Here is a 15992-nt window from a genome sequence, read left to right as displayed (position 1 = left end):
AAAACAAACCTGCATTTTCTTCTGCCTAGAGCTCACCCCCTTGTCCGGTGACCTTCGGCAGCCCACTGCATCAGAGAGCGTCCCAAGGGGTCCCTGCCTGCCACCTTGCCCAAGAAAGTCACGGGGGGGGGGGCTTGCTGGCTACTTTCTGCTCCCCCTGGGAATCTGCTCAGCCACCAGGAGCTCAAGAGGTCTGGCCACATGGCAGACTCCCCTGATGTTCTTAACCTCCATGCCTCTGGCCGCCGCACAGCTTCCACCCAATAACCACAAGCATCATCTCTCTTTCCTCCTTCGAGGCCCCAGCCTTTGTCTGTTGGCTGGGTGGGCCTTGCGATGGATGGATGGACTGACTCTCTCAAGGCAAATCTGAAAAACCCATGTAGCATAAACACCGACAACTGGGAAACACTGGTCTGCGAGCGCTCCCGTTGGAGAACAGCCTTGACCAAAGGTGTCCTGGGCTCAGGACGAAAGGGAGAAACAGTGCTAAGAGGGTGTTTGGCAAACCCCCACCAGGATCAACTCCCGCCCAGAAACCAACGTTCCCACTGCGGAAGGACGTGTGGATCCAGAATTGGCCTCCAGTCACTTACGGACTCACTGTTAAAACAGTGTTCACGGAAGACCATCTCACTCAGCTACGAGGGATCGCCAAAGAGAATTGATAATGGGGTGGAGGCAATGGGGCCCTTGATATGTCCAGCTGTCCTTTGCCAAAAACAAATTGTCACTGTTTTTTGGGTTGAATATATGCTATCCGGTAATTTATGGACCTAATAGGTATCTCAAGCCATTTGCCCATGTTGCCCTGCAACCAGTCCATGCAGAATGTAGGCACCCTATATATACAAAGGAGCAAACCAGGGATATTTGCGGGAGCAGGCTAGCAGGTGGGGCCCATGACTTACATCACAGGAGCCTACACAACACAACACACTCCTGCTGTATGTAGGTTTTATTTTACATTGGTACCTTGATTTACAACCACAATCTGTTCCAGAGGTCTGGTTGTAAACCAAAACAGGTTGTAACCGAAGCTGCACTTTCGCCAATGGGATCTCCCCCAAAATGGGTTGTAATCCAAAAAAAGGGACACACACTTTTGGGTTTGACATGGTTGTAATCCAAAGCGGCTGCAAACCAAGGTACCACTGTATTTGTTTTTTATTTTATATTTTGGAAATGTACATCCAGGGTTTTTTTCCCTTTAATTTTTTTGGGGGGCCCCCAAGAGAGTGAGCTAGAGCTTGTTTAGCTTATAGGTCAATCCGGCCCTGGCTGCCCCTCCAGTGGCAGAGAGTTCCGCCAGACTGGGCCGGTATCTCTTGTTGGCCAAGGAGCCTCGCCAAGCATAGCTGTCAACTTTCCCCCTTGTTTTAAGGGAAATTCCCTGATTCCGAATAGGATTCCTCGCAAGAAAAGGGAAAAGTTGACAGCTCTGCCCCCAGCGGTGTGGCGATGGGGCCGCTGCTCCCCCGAGGGCGGCGGCGCTGCTGCTTCTGGCCCGGCTGCCTCCCGCCTCTGCTGCCGCTGCGCCTCTGCTCGCGCCTTTACGGCGGTCGGCGGGGCTGGGGGCGTGTCCTGGCGCGCTGACGCCACCGCGCACGCCCCGCCCCTCCGTCTCTGGAAAAGAGAAGAGAAAAAACTTTTCTCTTTTTTTTTTAATTGAGGAATCAACAGCCGCCATCTTGTCGCGGAGCCGGAGCGCGTCGCGGGCGGGAGCCGGGCCGGGCCGGGCCGGGCGGGGGGGGGCCGCCAGAGCCAGCCAGCCAGCCAGCCGGGCGGGCCGAGGGGCGGGCACGTCGAGGCGGGAGGCGCCGCCGAAGCCGGACCCCGAGGCCGGCCCGCCCGCCCGCCCTCGCCGGGACCCCGCCGCGCCGGGAAGGCGGGCACAGGAGACGCCGCCCGCCCGCCCGCCTGTCAGGGGCCTGGTGGGCCGCGCCGCCGGGAGGAGGGTCGGAGGAGCCGGCGAGCGAGGAGCGGGGGGGCGGGCGGGCGGGCGCCATCCGGGCACCTCCTGGGCCAGGGGGAGGGGCGCCGGGCCTGCCTGCCTGCCTGCCTGCCTGCCGCCTGCCGCCTCCTCCTCCGCCCGCCCGCCCGCCGGCCATGGGGGGGCAGCAGCAGCCGCGGTGTCGGCGGCCGGAGGCCCCTCCGCCCCCCGCGCCCCTCCAGCCCTGACCGCCGCCGCCAAGAAGAGGAGGAGGAGGAGGGGGACGCCGCCGCCGAGGACCAGGAGCCGCTGCCTCCGGGCAGCAGCAGCAGCAGCAGCAGCAGCAGCAGCGCCAGCGCTACGGGGACGCCGAGGAGGAGGAGGAGCCGCCGCCGCCGCCGCCGCTACAGCAGGCCATGGCGGAGAACTTGCTGGACGGGCCGCCCAACGCCAAGCGGGCCAAGCTCAACTCGCCCGGCTTCTCCGCCGCCGACACCGCAGGTGAGCCCGGAGCCGGACTCGGGCCTCCGCCGCTGCCCCTCGGCCCCGGCTGCTCCCGCCAGCGGCAGCCTCTCCCTCCCTCCCTCCCTCCCTCCGGACCGCGGGGCCGCCGCTGAGAAGCCCCCGCCGCCCGACGGGGGGGGGGCCAGGAAGACTCCGGGGCTGCGGGGCATCTCCCCGCGGGCATCCTGCGCAGGTGCGCCTGGCAGCCGCGCACAGGGACTCCTCCTCGGGGTCAGGGATGAAAGGCAGGCGGGGTTTCCGCGGGGGTCAGGGACGGATGGCCCCCGCTCTCCGCACAGCCCCCGGGAAGGGCCGAGGGACAGCTCATTTGGTGGGCTGGCAGGGTCCAAGTGCCCCAGGGCCAACCATAGTGGGCTCTGGGATACTGGGGCACCTGGCTTCTTTTCCAGCATGTGGAGCCTTCTGCTACCCATTGATGGGAAGTAACCTTGTGGCCGTGGGAAGATGCTGAACAACACTGTCTCCCTGTGCCACAGCCTGATCCCTCGTCCCTGGGAAGTTTTCTGTCTGCACAATGTTGCGCTAATGTCAATTCTGCCGTACAGCTTCAAGGGTTGAGCGTTCAGCATTAGGCCTCATGGCATGGCGCAAAAGGTGGCTTGGTGTTGGAATACAGTTTGCGCTTTCAGGCATTTGGATGCTGGATTGCCACAGGCTCCCCAAATGTGTCATCAGGGTTATGGTAGAAGGAGCTTCAGCAGATGGTTTCTCTGATGATATGCAAGGTGCTACAGGTAGCCAGCTCATGAGATGCCTGTTCTTGCAGTATTGAGCTTTCAAATTATTCAATGTTTCCACAATTTGGACTATATTCCAATAGCTATTTAACTCAGTGGAACTCCTCCATCAGAAATGAACTTTGTCTCAATGAAGGAGAGAGCTTGCTTGGCAATGTGCCCCCCCCCCCCCCCGCTATGGAATGCCCTCCCTAGAGAGGCACACCTGACGCCAACTTGGTTTTCTTTTAAGTGCTGGGCAAAATATTTTCTATTTATGCAGATGTTTAAAAGCATTATCACTATTGTGACTATTTTAAACTGTCTCATCAGGTGGTGGCTTTGTATCTTTATTTTTGGTTTGCTTGTTTATTGCTTTTAAACTGTTTGAAATATCGGATAAAATGTTCCATGTTAATATTTTAAACGGATAATTTGGGCTTGAAATTATGTAAAAAGAAATATTTACCTAGTTAAGGCCATATTGAAATAATGTGACATTTCTGAGACCCTAGTACTGAAACTATATGCATGCATTGTACCCCCTGTGCTCATGTAACAGTAAACTAAACTATGGCTTATTGGGACTATGCAAAGGTGTTCGCTCCCTGAGTGGAGCTTGGACCCTTTTATAGTCCCGTGCAGCATTGGCAGCAAAGCCAAGGTATGCCTTAGCACGTTGTTTGAAAACAGGATCATAATTAAGCTTTCTCTTCCTTAAACACCTTCTGCAGCAAAGAAAAAACCTCAGCTATAAATCATGGTTAGGGAAGAGAGAGCTTAACTACGGTGCTGGGTCCAGACAACATGCTAAACCCTACCTTGGCCTAGTTGCCACTGCCATGCTGGGCTGAGCTGAAAGGACCAGGGAGGAGCAAAGTGACTGGGATCGCCTCTTTGGGAGCCTTGTGTTTGTGCTAAGCCATGGTCTGCCTTAGTGTTACATGTGAACCTTGCCATTATTTTCAAACTGTGTTTGTGCAATCCTTGGAAACTAGGCTTTGAAGTGGATCTTCAAACCAAAAGTGTTGCGGAGTATGGCTTGGTGAGATACTACTAATAGGCTTCTACATGGAAAGGGTGCTGCAGTATCTGTTTCTAACATACTTTCCCATTAGCAATGTACAGTATTGACATAAACATCAGATTAGTTTTTCCTAAATTTGTGTGTGCTGCTTCATTCTTGATTGCTCTTTGTTTTGTTATGATGTGGAAGGTATATTAGTTCATTCCACGTTTAACTCACCCTTCCTTCTAGACACTAAGGTAGGCATCCCCAAACTTGGCCCTCCAGATGTTTTGGGACTACAATTCCCATCATCCCTGACCACTGTTCCTGTGAGCTAGGGATGGTGAGAGTTGTAGTTCCAAAACATCTGGAGGGCTGAGTTTGGGGATGCCTGCACTAAGGTGTTGACAGGTCCTCACTCTCAGTCTCTCTCAAGGCTAACATAAAATATTTGATTTGATTTGAATACTATCTTGAAGCAGTTCTGCTGTGGAAAAAAGTTCATAAACCTCATGCATATGGAAACTAGATTTAAAAAGAGAGGAAAAGGTTTGACAGATTGTTATTTGCTTAAAGACTTTGCTTCCCAGTCATACTTGAGTAGAGATAGTTGAGAGGGCAACGTTACATTTCCCCCCTTGTTCCTGCATGCACCTAATTTACTGGTATTTTGCTTCTTGCATACAAGGTACTTTTGCGTTATGCTAAAGTTAAGTCATATGGTGCCTTATACAACAATTTAAAACATGTTTGGCTGCTCAGCAAAGTATCAGAATACAGAAGGGCTTCGCTTTTCTTTAGCAACTGCCTCTCAGTTATTTGAACGGGGAAGCTGTAACATGTAGGCATAGTTGCACACAGCAGAACTTGTCTTGAGCAGGGTTGCTGAGCAGCTGCATCAAGAAGCAAATCAACTGGGTGTGAATGTTCTGTCTCTTACATCAACCTCTTCTGTTCACCTTGCAGATTTTGAGCCCCTGTTTGACTTGGAAAATGATCTTCCGGATGAGCTGATCCCTAATGGAGAGTTGAGTCTCTTAAGCAGCAGTGGGAACCTTATTCAAGATGCAGCTTCCAAACACAAGCAACTTTCTGAACTTCTGAGGGGAGGCAGCGGCTCTTCACTTAACCCAGGAATTGGGGCCGTGAACTCCAGCAGTGCCGCCACGCCAGGAGTGAATAACCAAGTCCAGGGGCAGCCGAGCGGCGTCACCATTAGCAGCCTGGGCGTCCTGGGCAAGAACCCCTTAAGCCAGGCGGACACTGCTGCATCGAGTCTGGCCAAGCAGGCCGCCAGCACTTCTGGGCCTAGCACCCCAGCTGCTCCGGCCTTGAACTCCCAAGCCCAGAAACAAGTGGGGATGGTGGCCAGCAGCCCAGCAGCCTCCCAGGCAGGAGCTGCGATGTGCATGAACACTGGCTTCAACCAGGCTCACCCGGGTCTTCACAATAGTAACTCTGGCGGCCACACGTTAATGAACCAGGCCCAGCAAGGGCAAGGGCAGGTAATGAATGGATCCCTTGGAGCAGCTGGAAGAGGACGAGGTGCCGGGATGCAGTATTCTACCCCCACCATGCAGGGAAATGCAAGCAGCGTGCTGGCAGAGACCTTGACACAGGTGTCTCCTCAAATGACAGGTCATACGGGCCTGAACACAGCCCAGGCAGGAGCCATGGCAAAAGTACGTGGCACTCACTTCCGTTGTTTTTGTTATAGTGTCTCTTGAACTGATCTTATGGATGCTAAAGTTGAAGATGTTTACTTCTGGCTTGGGTCTAACTGGTCTCCGTGTGCAGCTATCAGAATTCTTGTAGGAATAAATACGACAGAATTGTTATAAGCAGTCAAGGAATTAGCTGGGCCAGTTAAAGTATTGATTCTTCATGTTTAGTGAGGAGGATAATGTTAAATCTTGCAAGTGTGCCTCTATAACCTTACTTTTAAATATGTGCCCTTGTGTTACTGTTTCTCAAAGACCATTTTTCACAAGCAGCAGTTGTTGACAGCTGCCAAGTAAGTCAGGTGCCACTTTTGTGGTACAGTCAAACCTCGGTTGTCAAACATAATCCATTCCGAGAGCCTATTTGGCTTCCGAAATGTTCGACAAGCGAAGCACGGTTTCGATTGGCTGCAGGAGCACCCTGAACTCAAGTAGAAGCTACATCGGACATTCGACTTCAGGATGCTCCTGCAGCCAATCGAAACCGTGCTTCACTTGTCGAACATTTCGGAAGCCAAATAGGCTCTCGGAATGGATTATGTTTGACACTTCCGGGTTTTCGGCGTTCTGGAGCCGAAACGTACAGTAATGGAGGTGTTTGGGAGCCAAGGATTGGCTGTACCTGGTAAACTTCATTTTTCTTGGAACTGCACACTTTGGGGTTGTATCCAGCTAAGCTCTACTCAGCATAGACCTTTAAAAAATAATGGATTTAAGTTAATCATGTCCATTGTTTTAATGAGTCTTTCTTCTCTGAGTAGTACTAGCCTTGGGTACAGCTCTTAATACTTTCAGGTATTACAGGGTTTTAAATATTCAGTGTTAAGGAGCCCTTTATTCTATTGCTGTTCAGGAAAGGATTTTTTTTTTGGGGGGGGGGGAGACTTGAGCATCTCTACTAAATGCTGCCACCAGTTGCAGGGAAGAAGACAATTGAACAGAAAGCAAACTTGTATACCTGGGTGGAATAAAGGGGATTTTGTCAGGTACTCTAGACAAGCAGAAGCACCCCACTCCCAGAAATGTTCTGAGGGTCATATCATCACCTCAGCTTACTTTAAATTAACATTCAATGTTAAGGTCTCCTAATGTGGGATTGGGAAGGGTCTGTGTGTATTTGTTGTCATCATCTGGCTGTAGAGCAGGGGAATCTTGTTCAACCTGAGGGCTGCAGTCCCCTGTAGAAGATCTGCTGTGGGGGTACATGCCAGTGGTAGATGAGGCCAGAGGCGAAAAAGTTGGCAGAGCAATGGCTATGCAATCTTTTCACAGTAGAGTATATTTCACCCTCACAAAGGGTTTTATACACACAAAGTAAAAGCACTTGAGGTAGATGTGGCTCAGCGCAGGAGAAGGATGGCCTGGGGAGATCCCAAGGGCCAGGCAGAGAAGCATGAAGGTCCCTGCTTCTGACTGTGTTGGATACCTTGTCTTCAGAGGAATTGAAAGATAGTTACATGTACATCTGCAACACTGATTTGTACTTAAAACCCAGAAGCCAAAATTAATCTCTTCTCCGCCTCAAAACTTCTGAGGGTCAAGTACGGAAAATGTAATAGGTATGAGTTTCTGTATTCTAATTCCAGGTGATCACAGCTCAGAGGCATTAGAATTGGAGGGTCTGCGGTGAATCACTGAAGTCTCACCTACCTTGAGGAGTTGCGTGCTCTTCCATCTGTCCGTGGCAAAGCAGACTTCACTGCCTTTTGCTTTTCATGCAAAATGTGAAGTTTTGACTTCAGGGGATAAAATTAGTGGGCCAAAAGTGTGGGTGTTTATAGATGAGACCTTTTCTCCCTTTGGACCTGGAAGCTTGTAATAGCTATTGCCCACTTGTGAAAACCTTGTTTTTGGATGAGGAGCTGGAGAAGGTGGCGGAGATTCACTCCCAAGTGCCATTGGACGTAGTGGATTATCTGGGTCCATTTTCATCCAGGTTCAGTGCTAGGTTTGATCCTGAGACAGTCTTGCCATGATGAATGACCATTGTTGGGGGAGAAATGGGAGAAGTGTGACCCTGTTTATTCTCTCAGTGGCTTTGACCATGTTATCCTGCTGTGTTGTCTCTGAGATGGAAGTCGGTGACATTTTTTTTCCACTGGTTCGCTGCTTTTAACAAATATGTACTCTGGGGGTGCTTCTGCATCCAACATTGTTACTTAAAGATTCAGGTGGCCTTTTTCCATTTTGAGGTGGTTCATTGGCCAGGACTGTCCCTAGGCAAGGATAGTCTGGGGTCACAGTGATCTGTGCTCTAGTATCCTCCTGACTGCATTGCTGTGATGTACTGCAGGGGTCAGCAAACTATGGGCCTCGGGCCAGATCAGGACCCACCTGGGTCCGGCCCGCACCGCAAAGCTGGAACCCGCCGCAAAGCCAAGGCTCCTGGTGATGGTGACAGGAAGAAGAGGCTGAGCGGCGGCTCTGCTAATCAAACGCTGCGCCTGGTTTACCTCGGTGGCGCTTGATTGGCAGAGACATCCCTACGCCGCACTGAGGTAAACCAGACACGGCATTGGATTGGCAGAGCTGCCGCTGCTTGGCCTCTTCCTCCCGCCGCCGCCGATGTCCTGGTGCTCCTGTGGGCCAGAGAGCGGAGTGGACGAGCTTGCTCTGCCTACCCACGAGAAGGTAAGCGCAGGGGGTGGAAAGGGGGACTACTTGCCCCCCTCGCCTTTTCTTCCAGCTCACCCCCCCCCCCATTCTGCTTCTCTGGCCCACCACAAGGTCTGAGGGACAATGGACCAGCCCGCTGCTAAGAAAAATTTGCCCACCCCTGATGTACTGTATGTGGGGCTGCCCTTGAAGATTGTCAGAAAACATGAATTACCTGTCCGAATTTTAACTGGTAGCCTCAACCCAATTCTAAAAGAATTATGTTGACTGCCTATTTGCTTTCAAGCCCAATTAGAAATACTGTTGCTTACCTTTAAGAATCCTACATGTCTTGGGATCCAAATACTTTAAGAATTGCCTCTTCCATATACCAGTCTGCCAGGTTCTTGGGATCATCAAAAGAGGCTCCTCTCTGTATTCCACTGTCCACAGAAGCTTGCTATGTGGTGATTTGGGATAAACCCTCCTCCTTGTTGGTGCCTTGTCTGGAATGACTGGTGCAAACTTTGTTATAATTTAAGTGACATGTTAAGACTGACACATTTTCCCAGGCATTTTAAGTTGATGTACTTAAAATGTTTTTAAGTTACATTTATTTGTTTTAATGGTTGCATTTTGTGTGTGTGTTGTATGTTACATTATTTGCTTTTTTATGTTCTGGTGTCTGCGCAGATGAAGAGTTGGTTATACAGTAAATAGTTTAAATTTAAAGAAGTAGCATTGGTCAGCAGCTAGTTTTGCTGGCAGGCCACTGAAATTGCATGTGATAAAGGACAACAGACTTCCATAGGTATTGAAGAGAACTCACATGGACTCCAGACTGTGTACTTGAGTCTCACGGACATTATCTATGTGGCAGAAGGCCAAGATATCAGTTGTCCTTTTTACTTGGGTTAAGGTTTTGCAGCTGTTGCCCCACCCAGAAAGGATTTTAGGTAATTTAGCTTGGTGTTCTTGAGAATGGAAGTCATATTGGTTCCAAATCCCTACCAGCAGTTAAGGCAGGCTTCCTCAACCTTGGCCCTCCAGATGTTCTGAGACTACAATTCTCATCATCCCTGACCACTGGTCCTGCTAGCTAAGGATTATAGGAGTTGTAGGCCAAAAAACATCTGGGGGGCCGAGGTTGAGGAAACCTGAGTTAATGTTTCCGTGAAATATTTCAATCACTAGTTTGTGGAGCTTGCCCCTTGGTTGCTGTATGTTTTCCTTGTTGGCGAAGAGGTACACCTAGCTTCTTCAGGGCCATAGAATTTTAAGTGGGAAGGGATCCTGATGGTTCTCTAGTCTACCTCCTGCAATGCAGGAATCTCAGCTAGGTCATCAATGACAAATGGCCACCCATCCTCTTCTCAAAAACCTCCAAGAAAGGAGAGTCCACAACCTTCCGAGGGAGACTGTTCCACTGTCAAACAGCTCTTACCATCAGAAAGGTCTTCCTGATGTTGATTTGGAATCTCCTTTCTTGTCACTTGAAGCCATTTTATTATGTTTTATATTTTGCTGGAAGCTGCCCAGAGTAGCTGGGGAAACCCAGCCATATGGGCGGGGTATAAGCAATAAAATTATCATTATCATTATTGGTTCAAGTCCTCCCCTCCAGAGCAGGAGGAAACAAGCTTGCTCCATCTTCTAAGTGACAGCATTTAGATATTTGAAGAAGACCCTCATATCTCCTCTCAGTCTCCTCTTTTCCAGGCTAAACATACCCAGCTCCTTCAACCTTTCCAGGCGCTTTATCATCTTGGTCACTCTCCTCTGCACACATTTCAGCTTGTCAATATCCTTCTTAAATTATGGTGCGCAGAACTGGACACAGTACTCCAGGTGTGGTTTGACCAAGGCACAATGGAGTGGGACTATTGCTTTCCTTGATCGGGACACTAGACTTCTGTTGATGCAGCCTAGAAGAGCATGAGCTTTTTTGCTGCTGCATCACACTGTTGACTCATGTTCAGCTTGTGGTCTGCCTAGATCTTTTTCACATGTGCTACTGGCAAGCCAGGTGTCCCCCATCTTCTATTTGTGCAGCTGGTTATTCCTGTCTGTGTAGAATCTTACATTTGTCTTTGCTGAAATTAATTTTCTTAGGTTGGGCCCTGTTCTCCAATCTGTTAGGGTCATATTGAATCCCAATTCTGTTTTCTGCTGCATGAGCTACCTTTCCGAGTTTGGTGTCATTTGCAAATTGGATGAGCATCCCCTCAGTATCTTCACCCTGGTTTATAAAGACATTGAACGACAACAGGCCCAGGCCAGAGCCCTGCAGCCGTGCAGTCCCCCACTTGTCCCTTTTCTCCATGATGACAAGGAAGCGTTAGTGAACCCAACTCTTTGGGTTGGGTCAGTCAACCAATTATAAATCCACCTAACAGTTACCGCATCCAGGCCACATTTTACCATCTTGTCCTCAAGTCTATCATGGGGGAATTTATCCTAGGCTTTCTTGAAATCAAGATACACTGCATCCACAGCATTCCCCTGATCCACCAAGCTTGTAACTCTATAAAACATGAATTGAGCCTTAGTCACCACAGCTGCAAGGTCAACTGCACTGGTTTTCCAACCCACGTTCTGGTCTTTATAGTCCTGCACTGTTTCTACCTCTTTCTTGGATTCACCTAGAATCCCAGTTATCCTACAACTTTGTTTTGGTCAAACTCATTTAGAAGCTCTTCCTTCACTTTAGGCTGACTTAAGTTTCCGCAAGCAGGTTTCACGTCGATACCTCTTTTCTATCATCCACATTCTGTATTTTTGCAACAGTTTTGTTGTCAGTGTTCTAGTTACAGCCGTCTTGCACCTTTAACTTTCCAAAACTTCAGCCTTCCCCCTTTTCGTTTCTGACCCTACTTTGCAGTCTGTCTTTTTCTATTATTTTCACTTTCTGTATTTCAATGCCAGTAATATGAAATAGCCATGGTTTACTTAACATGGATGGCGCTTCTTGGAAGCATGATACAGATTTCTTTTATTAACTGACAAACTTTGCTTCCCAAAATCTGGACTCTCCTTCTACAAACATGGAATGGAATGGAAAATTCCAGGTCGTCCGTCCCCGTCCCCGTCCCCGTCCCCCCACTTTTCATTACATTGAATGGGAATTGTATTAAAGGATGTAATTTTAGACCTTTCCCAGTGTTGCTCCCAAACCGTTACCCACGTAGTTTCAGCACAAGGCCTTGTTACAGGCTGATCTGGTGTTTAATGGCACCACCACTAAACTAGAGGACTCAGCAGATAAGCTACCAGGGACTTCCAGAGAAGTGTGGGTTGAAACTGGGGATGGGGACCAAACATCTAGGCCTCTGCCTGAGATGGTAGTCAACCGCTCTGCTCAGACTGTACCTTCCACTGTCCACCACCACTGAAATTGGGGTCATATCACTGTAAGCCCCTATGACACACACACCTGGGCAAATCATAACACCATCACCCAGCACCGCTAAGCGCAGCGCAGAGACGAGGGCCACAGATGATAAGCTAGCAACTAGCAGTAAGCACACCTCACACTGCCATTTGGAAGACTGAAATGCCTTCTCCACACTTCTCCCCTTACCTCCTGCTCCTCAGGAGGAACCCATCAAACGAAATCCTAACTGTCCTGTAAATCCCCCAAATGGCAATATCATTTGGTGTCAGCCCCTTTTTGGATGACCTGACCACAGTCCAGCCCACTGTTGGTAAGAGAGTTCTTACTACTCTTGCTTTGTTCACTCAGCCAGCAGTCAGCCAGAAGACCCCTCTAACCTGCAGGCAAATACTAAGTGGGACAAGGCAGCCAAGCAACTGATGCTGACAAATACACTCACTCTCTCCCCGCCCTCCTCTTTCTCTGGCCGGGAGAGCAGGCAGGGGCCAGGATAGTGCCAACCATTCCCTTCTCCTTCATCTTCCTGTGGGTCTGCTTCCAAGGTGGAGTGATGGCAAAGTCTCTTCTTATAGCCAAGGCCAGGTTCTGGACCATGCCCACATTCCAGCTAGGTTCATTCAGCCAGTGATCAAACAGTGCCACAGATAGCATCCTTGCCATTATAAAAACAAGGAAAGCCATTCTAAATGGAGCAGAATGGTACAAATTCAGCAAAGCAACTCTTGAGGGCCAGGGCAAAGAGGTGCGTCTTCCCGGAATGCCATTCCCCACACTTTTGAAGGTGGTGGAACTACCAAGAGACACAAACTGATCCACTCACTCAGAAAGAGATCTAAACACCCATGAAGGTCAGTAGGGATGGAGGTGGTCAGATATTTGGGGCACAAGTCATGTATTTTGTGTTTTTATCTTTTATCTTTATGTTATGAATCGCCCTGAGATTTTCAGATAAAGCGTGCTATACAAATTGAATAAATAAACAATTGAATAGATAAAATTTAGGCCTTTAAGCACTAATGTGAGCACCTTGAATTAGACAGTATAGGGTGTAGGGGACCACTGGTTCTACAGATGTTGCTGTACTACAACTCCCATCACTGGCATTGGCTCATGTGTGCTAGGGCTGATGGGAATTGTAGTTTGAAATTGTGGCTTTCCTCAGGGTGTTGAGGGTGGGGTTAGATGGAGGTACCTCTCTGCTCATAATGCATAATTGGCTTTGAGAACTCTTTGCAACAAGTAGCTTAGATGGACTACAAGAAAACGATTGGACAAATTTGTAAGTGCTTCAGATGCAGCGCTCCTCTGGTCAGTGCCAGGAACAAACAGCAGGCCTGGGAGTTAGCCTTGTGCCCTCATTGTGAGCTGCTCAGAGGTGTCTGGTCAGCCCCAGAATGGGAAACAAGACTGGTGTTCATAGAATCATAGAATCCTAGAGTTGGAAGAGACCACAAGGGCCATCGAGTCCAACCCCCTGCCAAGCAGGAAACACCATCAGAGCACTCCTGACATATGGTTGTCAAGCCTCTGCTTAAAGACCTCCCAAGAAGGAGACTCCACCACACTCCTTGGCAGCAAATTCCACTGTCGAACAGCTCTTACTGTCAGGAAGTTCTTCCTAATGTTTAGGTGGAATCTTCTTTCTTGTAGTTTGGAACCATTGCTCTGTGTCCGCTTCTCTGGAGAAGCAGAAAACAACCTTTCTCCCTCCTCTATGTGACATCCTTTTATATATTTGAACATGGCTATCATATCACCCCTTAACCTCCTCTTCTCCAGGCTAAACATGCCCAGCTCCCTTAGCCGTTCCTCATAAGGCATCGTTTCCAGGCCTTTGACCATTTTGGTTGCCCTCCTCTGGACCCGTTCCAGTTTGTCCGTGTCCTTCTTGAACTGTGGTGCCCAGAACTGGACACAGTACTCCAGGTGAGGTCTGACCAGAGCAGAATACAGTGGCACTATTACTTCCCTTGATCTAGATGCAATACTCCTATTGATGCAGCCCAGAATTGCATTGGCTTTTTTAGCTGCCGCGTCACACTGTTGGCTCATGTCAAGTTTGTGGTCAACCAAGACTCCTAGATCCTTTTCACATGTACTGCTCTCAAGCCAGGTGTCACCCATCTTGTATTTGTGCCTCTCATTTTTTTGCCCAAGTGCAATACTTTACATTTCTCCCTATTAAAATTCATCTTGTTTGTTTTGGCCCAGTTCTCTAATCTGTCCAGGTCGTTTTGAAGTGTGATCCTGTCCTCTGGGGTGTTAGCCACCCCTCCCAGTTTGGTGTCATCTGCAGATTTGATCAGGATGCCCTTGAGTCCATCATCCAAGTCGTTGATAAAGATGTTGAATAAAACGGGGCCCAAGACAGAACCCTGTGGCACCCCACTAGTCACTCTTCTCCAGGATGAAGAGGAACCATTGATGAGCACCCTTTGGGTTCGGTCAGTCAGCCAGTTACAAATCCACTGAGTGGTAGCATAGTCAAGTCCGCATTTTACCAGCTTCTTTACAAGAATATCATGGGGCACCTTGTCAAATGCCTTGCTGAAATCAAGGTAGGCTACATCCACTGCGTTCCCTTCATCTACCAGGCTTGTAATTCTGTCAAAAAACGAGATCAGGTTAGTCTGACATGACTTATTTTTCAGAAATCCATGCTGAGTATTGGTGATCACAGTATTCCTTTCTAGGTGCTCACAGACTGTTTGCTTAATGATCTGCTCCAGAATCTTCCCTGGTATTGATGTCAGACTGACTGGGCGGTAATTATTTGGGTCCTCTCTTTTCCCCTTTTTGAAAATAGGGACAACATTTGCCCTCCTCCAGTCTGCCGGGACTTCGCCTGTTCTCCAGGAATTCTCAAAGATGACTGCCAGTGGTTCTGAGATCACATCTGCCAGTTCTTTTAATACTCTTGGATGCAGTTCATCTGGCCCTGGAGACTTGAATACATCTAAACTAGCCAAGTATTCTTGTACTATCTCCTTAGTTATTCTGGGCTGTGTTTCCTCTGCTGAATCATTTGCTCCAAATTCTTCAGGTCGGGCATTGTTTTCTTTATCGGAGAAGACTGAGGCAAAGAAGGCATTGAGGAGTTCAGCCCTTTCTGTGTCCCCTGTTTGCATTTCACCATCTTCTCCTCTGAGTGACCCCACTGTTTCCTTGTTCTTCCTTTTGCTACGAACATACCCATAAAAGCCTTTTTTGTTGCTTTTAACCTCTCTAGCAAGTCTGAGTTCATTCTGTGCTTTAGCTTTTCTGACTTTGTGTCTACACGTGCTGGCTATTTGTTTGAATTCCTCTTTGGTGGTTTCCCCCCTTTTCCATTTTTTGTACACATCCTTTTTTAATCTTAACTCAGTTAAAAGTTCTTTAGATAGCCACCCTGGCTTCTTTAGGCACCTTCCATGTTTCCGTCTCATTGGTATTGCCTGAAGTTGTGCTTTTACTATCTCCCTCTTAAGAAACTCCCAGCCATCATGAACTCCCTTTCCTTTTAGTATTACTGTCCATGGGATCTCACCCAGCACTTCCCTAAGTTTTATGAAGTCGGCTTTCTTAAAGTCAAGAAATTGAGTCCTAGTATGCTTGGCTGCTCCTTTCCGCTGTATAGTAAACTTCAGAAGAGCATGATCACTCGCGCCTAATGATCCTTCCACTTCTACCCCACTAACCAGATCTAAAATGGCTGTTCCTCTTGTTGCTTCTCCCACTTTCTGGACAACAAAGTTGTCTGCAAGGCCAGTGAGGAATCTGTTTGACCTTATGCTCTTGGCTGAGTTTGACATCCAGCAAATATCCGGGTGTTGATGGCCTTTGATCAGATGAGATGCTGAGGTAGCTTTTGATGTGGCCCTATCCTCAACACTTACAGGAGGGTGCAGTAAGTCTGATGATGTAAGGGCATTGCAAATAAAATGACAAAAGGAAGAGAGAACCCCAGAAAGGTATGTCCCTTCTCACACCATATGGGGGTGCACATTCCATGTTGCAGGCACGTGCTGCAACACACACACACCCCTTTCAGCAGATTGTAGCAGACAGTGCAATGAGGGCGAGGGCAGAGGCCAGCTTGGCTTTGTGGAACTGTGACCAG

At 48.9% G+C, this 15992-nt stretch overlaps 1 protein-coding gene across 3 annotated transcripts in view; it reads left to right on the top strand.

Annotated features, from left to right (window-relative positions):
* Positions 1–2273: 2273 nt before the first annotated feature.
* CREBBP (CREB binding lysine acetyltransferase) overlaps positions 2274–15992 on the top strand; it is a 66896-nt gene continuing 53177 nt past the window's right edge. For all 3 annotated transcript variants that reach the window (XM_081840384.1, XM_081840383.1, XM_081840382.1), the window contains exons 1-2: positions 2274–2434; positions 5150–5865. In XM_081840384.1, the coding sequence (XP_081696510.1) occupies positions 2350–2434; positions 5150–5865 (801 nt within the window). In that variant the 5' untranslated portion in view covers positions 2274–2349. The remainder of the gene's footprint in view (positions 2435–5149; positions 5866–15992) is intronic.

The sequence above is a fragment of the Podarcis erhardii genome (genome assembly GCF_964252035.2).
Source record: "Podarcis erhardii genome assembly, chromosome: 14".
Taxonomy (NCBI): Eukaryota; Metazoa; Chordata; class Lepidosauria; order Squamata; family Lacertidae; genus Podarcis; species Podarcis erhardii.
Note: the sequence above shows the minus strand (reverse complement) of the source record. Positions and strands in the feature narration are given on the sequence as shown.